This window comes from Psammomys obesus, unplaced genomic scaffold (genome assembly GCF_907164565.1).
Source record: "Psammomys obesus unplaced genomic scaffold, mPsaObe1.curated_primary_1811, whole genome shotgun sequence".
Classification (NCBI taxonomy): Eukaryota; Metazoa; Chordata; class Mammalia; order Rodentia; family Muridae; genus Psammomys; species Psammomys obesus.
Window position 1 is genome coordinate 4520227 of NW_026596134.1, and position 9283 is coordinate 4529509.

Here is a 9283-nt window from a genome sequence, read left to right on the forward strand (position 1 = left end):
GGGGCGGGGCCGCGCTGAGGCGTGTGAGGTGCGGGCCAATGAACGGCAGCGGCGGCGGCGGCGGCGGTCCGTGGGCGGGGCCCAGGGGCAGGCGGAGCCGGGTTGGGCCTGGGCGGCGGGGCTGTCTCTGGCCGCCGTCCCGCCCCTCCCGTCCGGCCGCCGCCGCCGCCACCGCCGCCGCCTCCTGGGGGTTGGTTGAGGCGGACGGTGGGGTCCCGGCCGGAGTGTGGCGCCGCCGCTGCGCGTAGGCGAAGCGGTCAGGTGAGTGCGGGCGGCGGGCTCCCTCGGGCCGAGGGGACGGGGTTCGATCGCTCTGGACGCCGTGAGGCGGGCCTGGCGGGCGCCGAGCTGCGGTGGACCGCCACGGCCGAGCTCTCCGGGCCCAGGCGGCCGCGGGCGCAGAGGCCCGGGCGGCCCGCGTCCGAGGGGACGCTCGCGCGGGTCTGCAGCCTCCCTTAGCCCCCGGGACCGGGGCAGGCGGCAGGTGCAGGGCGCGGCCTGGGCGCCGCCCTCGGGTGCGGCCGGGCCCCGGGACGCGCGCGGGGCGCTGGGACTGCGTGCGGCGGACTGCAGCCGCGGTTTCCTTCCTCCGGCGGCGGGCGCACGCGGCGTGGGGCCAGGCGCCTCTCCCCGCTGCGCTCTCGTTTGCCCACCGGGAGCCCGGCCCCCGCCGCCTTGTCCTCCACTGCCCGCTCGCCCAGGCGGGCGTAGAAAATAGGTCATGTTTCTTCCCACGCGCCCCTGGCCGAGGTCCACACGCGACGAGCGAGCCGAGAGGGAGAAGCGTTCAGTGTTCTTGGAGTTTGCCATTCCGGCTTTCAACTCTTCCTTCTCGGGTCTCCAGCCCTGGGATGCAACTCTGCCTCTTCTGCTTGGTGGCCCCTCTTGGAGAAGGAGCTGATTAGTGAGGTGCGCCACTGGCTGCGGGGGGCCCTCATCCCCGCCGCGTCGTGTTGAGGACGTTGGAGCGTTTCAGAAGTGTGCACGCGTTGACGATGACTTGTGGCACGCCGTATTCCATTTCTAAACAAACGCAGTGTTTCCGAAGTAAAAGCGCTTGAACAGGATGTTGACAGTCATTTTACCTTGCAGACCCTCAGGAGAGCTGTCTTTTTAGGAATGAATGTAACAGAACTGTCGCCGGGAAGGCCGAGGCCAGGGGATCGTGAGTTCCAGTCCTGTCAGAGCTACGGATGGAGATCCTTTTGAAAACACACAAAAATATAAAATCAGAATTGGACACTGAAAAGTATGGATTTTTCATATGTAAACGATACGATACCCCTTCCATTTGGGGAAAAAAAAAAGGGAACTTTTAAAAGTGATACTGAAGGTATTTTAAATTGACTATTAAACAGTGATAGTCTTGGAGAGTTTTAAGTGAGTGCGCCTTAAAAGTACAGCAGTTGGGACATTTCTTCTCCAGGTTAAAAAGTTTGTTCAGACTCCCTGGGACAGTTACCTACAGTGTGCATGTGGGCTACTCCCTGTAGAGGCGCGCTTCATAGATGGTCTCTGGGTGCTGTGATTGATATTTTGGTGGAATTCCAGCCATTTGAGGAATGAGTTTTTCGGTTTTTGTTTGTTTGTTTTGTTTTGTTTTGTTTTGTTTTCTTTGACACAGGGTTTCTCTCTATAGCCTTGGCTGTCTTGGAGTCTGCTGACCTCGAATTCACAGAGATCCGCCTGCCTTTGCCTCTCAGAGTGCTGGGATTAAAGGCACCCGGCTTGGGTGAATTTTTCATTAGCCTAAGAAAATAGTTTGTGGGGCTGGAGAGATGGCTCAGAAGTTAAGAGCACAGGCTGTTCTTCCAAAGGTCCTGAGTTCAGTTCCCAGCAACCACATGGTGGCTCATAGCTATCTATAGTGAGATCTTGTGCCCTCTTCTGGTGAGCAGGCACAGATGGCAGGCAGAATGCTATATAAAAAATAAATCTTTAAAAAGAAAAAAAAGTTTGTAAAGCCAAGTTCTGAAAAGCTACAGAAAAACCTTTCTGGGACTCCAAACAACCTTGGCTTTTTCCCTCTTTCTCTTTCCTCTGTGTACTGCTTTCTCTTGTTTGTGAGCTTATTAATATCTGGATATGGAACTCTAGTCCACTTAGAGGGAAGTGATTGCTGGTTCTCCCCCTTCTCCTGTACAAGCAGCTCAGTGGAATGATGCTGCACTTGAAGATTCAAATGTTTAGCCTGATGTGGGCTCTAGAAATGAGAGTTTTTGTTCCCTTTCTGTGTTTAGGTGTCCGGTAAATTTCTCAGTAGGAAAGAAATGCTGTTAGTTGGATCTAGTGGCATAGCTAATGGTAGCCCCCAGTTACTCAGGGCCTGAGGCAGGACGATCTTAAGTTCAAAGATTCAGTGAGACCCCGTCTGAGGGGGGATGTAGCTCAGTGATAGAGTGCTTGCTTACTGTGTGAGAAGGTCTGAGTTTCATTGTTAGTACCACACACAAGAAATGTCTTTGACTATCTTCTCCATGTGATGTATATTTAGGCCAAATTTAAAGATAATTAAGCTTTAGAAGCCATGTAGCACTTAGTAATGAGACAGTGAGGAGGTGATTGCAGGGTATTTGTTGTTCTGAAGGGCAACTACTAGAAAACTATTTTTGTGTTTAGAGTTGTGATGAACAGTCAGCAACCTTCTAAATCTTGATCACACCTAAAAGAGAACAGCAAAGATGACAGTGCTCAACAAAGTACCAACAGGGAGGCTTACTGTGTAGCAAACCTAGTAGAGCTGCTGGTGTCCACAGAGGATTGTCCCCAGAGGATTGTCCCCATCCCACCCTTAACTTCTCTGGCACCTTATAAGGTTGGGGTAGTGTTTGTATCTAACCTGTACACTAACCTCTGTCATTGTTTGAGTTGTCTGTACAGTACTTCCAATACCTATTGCGCTCTCCCTACTGTGCGAATAGTCGTTAACACTGTATCCTTCAGGGAATAGTCACCAAAAGAGGTTTGTAAATGTTTAGTAAGGGTGAACTCTCCTTCCTTTCGTATTTGCATCTGCAGTTGATTGAATCTGCAGTGGAATGATCAGATAAAGGAGAATAGCTAGTTGATGCTGTATGGAATTTTGATAAAAATGTGAGTGAAATAATGTACTGTGGTTTCTACAAGCAGTGTGAAGCTTTCTAAGGTGGGAATTGTTTTAGTTACAAAGTCTGTTTCAGTTTGACTTAGAAGTAGCTGTTAGAAATGTAACTATGTCTTTGTTGTGTGTAGTTTGAAGGAAGGTTCCCTGGCTTTAGAAAGTAGTGGCCTGCTCTTGGCTACAGAGCATGGTGATTTCCTTGGAGCAGACAAAATTTTAGTGACTTCTTCCTCTTGGACCAAGGTCCCAGGAATGGAGACAAGCTGTGTTGTTCTAATGAAGCAGAAGAAACATTTATTACGTTTAGATTATTTTAACATAGCAGTGAATGTATTGTTCTGATGTTCTTTGGGAGTTGCTGTGGCCAGGTATTCTCTCAATTTGCTTACAATTTTCACTATTATATTTGGACGCAGTTTCTGGAGAAGGATGTTTGGAATTGTGTGTCCTTTTCCTTCTGTTACAGTGAGACCAATTCATTCTGGTTTGTATTCAGCCACTTGTGATTATTAATTATAGTAATGGTCTCTTTTCAGGTTTTTTAGTTTGCATCTTTGTTGCCTTATTTGGCAAAATTCTTACATTTGTTTTCATTTTATCTCTTTGTTATCTTTCTTTTAAAATTGGAGTTGTTAATCATTTAGAATGAAGATATCATTAATTCTACAGCAATTTTTTTGTTTGGTTAAACATTTTAACAACTTTTTGATTCCTTAAATTATTTAAAATTAATTTTTTTATTGTTTACTTATTTAGAGAGTGTATGTGTCTTGTTAGGCTCATGAAGGTTAGAAAGAAGAATTCCTTAGAACTGGATTTACCATGTGGTTGTGAGCTGCTGGATGTGGGTATCAGGGACCAAATGCAGGTCCTCTGAAAGAGCATGAAGTGTTCACTCTTAAATAAGTAGCCATTTCTCCAGCCACTTATTGATATATTGAATGTAGTTTTTCTAATACAATAAAGTTGAGACTTTAAAAATTTTTAAAGTATATTAATAGTCTTAAGAAAAAAACCTTCAATTAGAGGAATATGCAATAATAGAAGTCCTGGGTCTGTGTGTGCGTGTGTGTACATGCGAGTATGTGTTAAGTTTGTCAGGTAGCTTAAGCCAGAGAGGAACCTCATAGACCTCATTTATACTTGGGACTCTCCTCTTGGTTTTGGAAGTAAACACATCATAAGACTAGCAGTGCAAACATAAGTATCAGCAAGTTTCAAGTAAAAAAATTGGAATAAAATAATTACATATAAAATTTAGTATCAAAGACTTAGAAGTTTTTTTTCTTTTATTATTTAAAATGCTTTCCCAGCAGACTGTTGTTAGTGGAGACAAGGGTTCTGCTGAAGTTTGGCCTATAAAAGGAAGCTGAGTGATTTTTGATTACCAGGCCAGAGTGAATGTTTAACCTTTGGCAAGTCTCGCCTCAGTGATGGGGTTGGGAGAGAAGGAGGGCAGGTAAACAGAGCAGAAGAAATGCTTTAACAGCCTGTAAGGAGGCATAAAGGCTATCCAGAGAGTACAAATGATTGCATCTTCAATAGTGCTTTTAAACATTTTTTATTGACAAGTAAAAATTGCACACACCTAGAACTCAGTAATACTTGGTGTTTTAGGGTTATCACTGTCTGTGATTCTGAGTTTCACTTCCTTTTTGAAGTACTGGGATTAAGCCCAGGGCCTCCCAGGCAAGTGGTATAGATCTGTGGTCCCTAAAAAAAAAAAAAAAAAAAAAAAAATTTAAAGGTAAGTTCTCAGTAGGTTGCCTCATGTTGTCCTTAAACTTTTTTGTTTGCTTGTTTGTTTTTCAAGACAGAGTTTCTCCTTACAGCCTTGGCTGTCCTGGAACTCTAAGTAGACCAGGCTGGCTTTAAACTCAGAGATCCACATGCCTCTGCCTCCCTAGCACCATCAACTGGCTGTTCTTGAACTTTTGACCCTTTTACTTCAGCTTCCCAAGTGACTGGATGACAGACATGTGCCACCATACTCAGTTCTCTTCACCACACCAGATGCTCTCCCTCAGTCTTGCAGCTTCTTGCCTCAGTCTCCCAATTACCACTTTCCATTTTTAAAGATTAATTCATTAGGACATGATGTGGTCTTAAAGGCTTTTACAATTAAAAGGTTTTAACAATTTCAATTTTAGAGAATAGTCCTGACTTCAATGTCAGCAGTTTTCTATTAAGTACAACTAGGAAAAAGTAAGAATTAGGGATGAAAAGTACTCATCAGAGTTGTTTTTACTGTGAAGTATATATTGGTGCCTAATGAAGTTCTTGGTTTGTTAAAAAATTAGCATTGTCATGGTCATCTAATTGGCCTTTGAAATTTTTTTGACCTGTAAGAAGAACGTGAATTACAGAGACGGAGGTAGGATTTGTCTGACTGGGGGAAGCTCCTTTGTAAGATTTGATCATGTTCCATATTGAACTGAGGCCATTCCTGTTTACTTGGACAACACAAGCATAAAAGCCTTATGCTTGGAAAAAGCCAAAGAGAAAACCCTTATAGCCATATATTTTGCTACTGCAAGAATATATTGTCATCCTTGCCAAGCCACAGAGGAAGGGGATGCAGGTAGTCTTGATGAGACTTGAGATAGGCTTGGGTCAGATGGTAGGGGAGGAGGGCTCCCCCTTTCTGGGGACTATGGGAAGGAGGTAAAGGGGAAGAGGGGGGAGGGTAGGACTGGGAGGAGATGAGGGAGGGGGCTACAATCGGGATATAAAGTGAATAAATTACAAAAAATATATTGTATTTTTGAACCTCAGAGATAGCAGTGAACTGTGGCTGGTTTTGAGCCAAATCCTCAACATACAAATACGATTGCTTATCAATAAAATCCATGGTTGAGATGTACTCTTGAGGCTCTGGCACCAGCTGAGCTTATCATCTTGTAGAAATTAACTTTTTCAAGCAGCAGCTTTCTTATCTGTAAAGGGGGCCTAATGATATTTGTCTCATTTGTTGCGTAAGATGTTCACCTGAGTCAGTGACAGTGTATGCTCAAGCCATGCACTTAGGATGGGCACGGTCATCTTGGAAAAAACACAAGTCAGGAATAATCTGGTTTCAGCAGCCTGGCATGTTACCTTGAAACAACGGCAGAATTATTGTATTCACTTGAACACCCAATGTTTAGTGTAGCACACCTGTCTTGCTGTAGATAAGTTTATGTAATGAATAGCTTTATTTGATCTCCCCTCATCTTGAAGGCTATAGGGCTGTGTCTCATTTATCTTTACCTTTCGGATGAGACACTCAAGAAATAGACATAAGATAAGGGAATGGATTCTCTGGCTTATAAACAACCTGGAACAACCTTACGAAAACTAGTAAGATCTTGAGTTGAGTTGCAGGGCTTTTGCTGCCTTGCTCTCTGGATGGCAGTGTACCAAGTTTGTTCACTTTTGAGAACTGTGTGAAGCATGCTATAAACCTGGAAAAAGAAGAGCTGAGGAGGACATGGGAGCCATCTTCACAGAATTTTGGATGGGTCACAGAAGAGTGTGGCTCACTAAGTAGGAGAGTGCTTCAGAAGTGAGCAGGCAGGACTGTCATTGAGCAGAGGGCTCCACGACTGAGTGGGGTACTTCAATCTGTTCTTCAGGATTAGCCTCAGGTTGTGCCTTTTTAGCCAGCCACAACTCACCTGCCTATTACACATTTTCAGACTAGAGTCAGATGGTGGATAGCCATGCATTGACAGTCGATGGTGACATAATGTGCCTGAGGATTTACATAATCATCTCAAAGGTATCTTCCAATCCTAATGCTTTGTAATTTTAGAATCTAGAATCCCATGTTTGGAGTGTAAGTGGCTTCAAGGTGGGTTAGCAGGATACAGCTGTCCTGTCACCATTCAACACTGTTGTCTTTGTTTTATAGAGAGATATAATAGGAATGATTGTTCATGACACTCGACTCCTTACATTATTATTATTAGATATTTTTTTAAAAATACGAGCCTCATAGGGACTGAGTAGATTTCTTTATTTGAAGGCATGATGCAGATAACAGAACATAGGTTTTTGATGCAGCTTATAGAAAAGGTAAAGCAAGTCTCAGCATTCAGGTCCTGTCCTGGTGGCAGGGTAGCAAAGTGGAAGTCAGCCCAAGGCTCAGCTTACTGCTTCTGAGGACATGCATGGTTGTCAAGAAAATATCCTGTCAGAATGATTCAGGGGTTTCCACTTTGCACAAGTTGGTCACCTGCTCATTCAGATAATTGATTTCAGTGAAGTCTTAATCAGTGAGTGACATTTTGGCCAGTTTATATAATTCCAACAAAGACAGAGACAGATTAAGGCTTTCCCCAAATGTGACAGACACTCCATTGTGGTCAGTATGCTTGCCCAATCATGGTCTGGTTTGACATTTTCAGGAAGATGTGGAAACCTTGCTGTTTCTTCAGGTATCTTAGTTTCTCAGTATGTTACTCCTCTTTGAAGTTAAAGTAGTTAGACATGGACAGGCAGTTACTAGAGTTGTAGAGCCGCAGGTTGATCTGGTCGTTCTCTCACAATCCTGATGACATCCGGACACACCTGGTACCTGCAGTAGGAATGCAGTCATCACTGATGGTGATCGATGGTGCTGCTTGTGCTGCCGCCCAGGGTGAGGCTTGAGCTCAGGGTCCATCCATTCCCTGTCAAGAAGCCAGGAGTTAATCCCAGTGTGATTATAATTTAAGAGCGGTTCAGAGTCATTTGTGTTGGAAAAACAAACAGCAGGGTTTAAAATCGAGAATTTTGTTTAAATTTGTGGGAAAGTCGTCAATATTTTTGTGGAAAGGAACCTTCTTTTGAATTCTCAAATTACTCTGCATACATTTGATGGTCCAAATTATCTTGTAAAGAGATTAAAACCTAGGTCTGTGTTTGTGTTGGTACTTGAGGGGCTACTGAGTCAGACTCAATTCTTTCACCTGCTTGCCTTGGCTTCTTGATTCCTTTGAGTCTATAGCATACAGTACCTCCATTAATTGGAGAGTGTTGTGCCAGTTGGTGGATACCAGCCATACTGGTGTAAGTTATTGTGGCATGCTGTGGGCCAGCCATGCTGGTGTAAGTTATTATGGTATGGCGTTCTGGACCAAGCTAGAGCGTGCTTCTGATACCTGTCAGTTCCAGTTTACCTGGCACCATGTGAGGCCAAGGCATATCAGTGCTGTGTTCAGGACAAAAAATGTTGCCCAGCATCTTTCTGTTTCTCAACCCATCCTGCTGTCTGTGCACTTTCATTTTGATGCTTGATTCTTATGGCCTACAGGGTATTTAGTGAAATAGGGAAAAGCATGTTCTTGTTCTTCCTATATACCTTAGGGAGGCTTTCCTCCCTCAGGTGCATTTTACAGCTGGATGCTTGGAGCAGGTGGAGGAAGCACATGATCAGAAAACCTTTTTCAGAAGGCTCAGCTATGAAGTTTTTTCAGTGCAAACTACATTGAAAAGCAGATGATACTGGGCTTGAGCTAGGTTTCCTGGGCAAATTGCCAAATAAGTACCACCAAAAATGTTTATTCTAGTCGTACTTAGTCAAAGTATCATTGAACTTAAAGTACAAAAATGTATCCTTTCCATTTCAATTATCAGTGGAAATCATATATATTTTTTGCAACTGAATGTCATCCATTAGTATATATGAGCAGTACTGTGAAAAATGAGCTAAGTAATTAGCCCCACCCTGTCACTTCTTCCTCTGCAGCCATGGTCCCCAGACCTTGTATAGACTAGAATGGGAAAGAATTTAGTGGTCACAGTTATTAGAAGTTGCTAGGCTGGAGAGATGGCTCAGCCATAAAAAGCTAGGCTCACAACCATAAATATAAGAAGTTGCTAGTTATAATTGCCCTTGCTTGTCAGTCAGCCAGCAGTTTGGCAATTTAACAGTTGTTTAATGATGTTTGTTTCCCTGTCTGTTGGTAGGGAGATTGCTGATGGGTGCTGAGTAGTTTGTACTGTGTCAAAGGGCCAGGCTTGAGGATCCTGTACCTTTTATAAACTTCTGGGTGGTGAATGGAGACAGGTGCATGGCACTTGTAGCAGGCACCCGCTTCTGTAGGTGCCTCCTTAGAGTGAAGCTGTGCTAAAAGTTTGGTCAGCAGCCTGCCCTCCCTTCCTTCCTTCCTTCCTTCCTTCCTTCCTTCCTTCCTTCCTTCCTTCCTTCCTTCCTTCCTT

General features: G+C 44.4%; 1 protein-coding gene across 3 annotated transcripts in view; it reads left to right on the top strand.

Annotated features, from left to right (window-relative positions):
• Window positions 1-102: 102 nt before the first annotated feature.
• The window catches only part of Setd3 (SET domain containing 3, actin histidine methyltransferase), a 65831-nt gene continuing 56650 nt past the window's right edge, over window positions 103-9283 (top strand). For 2 of the 3 annotated variants that reach the window (XM_055592968.1, XM_055592970.1), the window contains exons 1-2: window positions 103-261; window positions 1118-1249. In XM_055592968.1, the coding sequence (XP_055448943.1) occupies window positions 1194-1249 (56 nt within the window). In that variant the 5' untranslated portion in view covers window positions 103-261; window positions 1118-1193. The remainder of the gene's footprint in view (window positions 262-1117; window positions 1250-9283) is intronic. The other variant, XM_055592969.1, reaches the window with a different exon arrangement.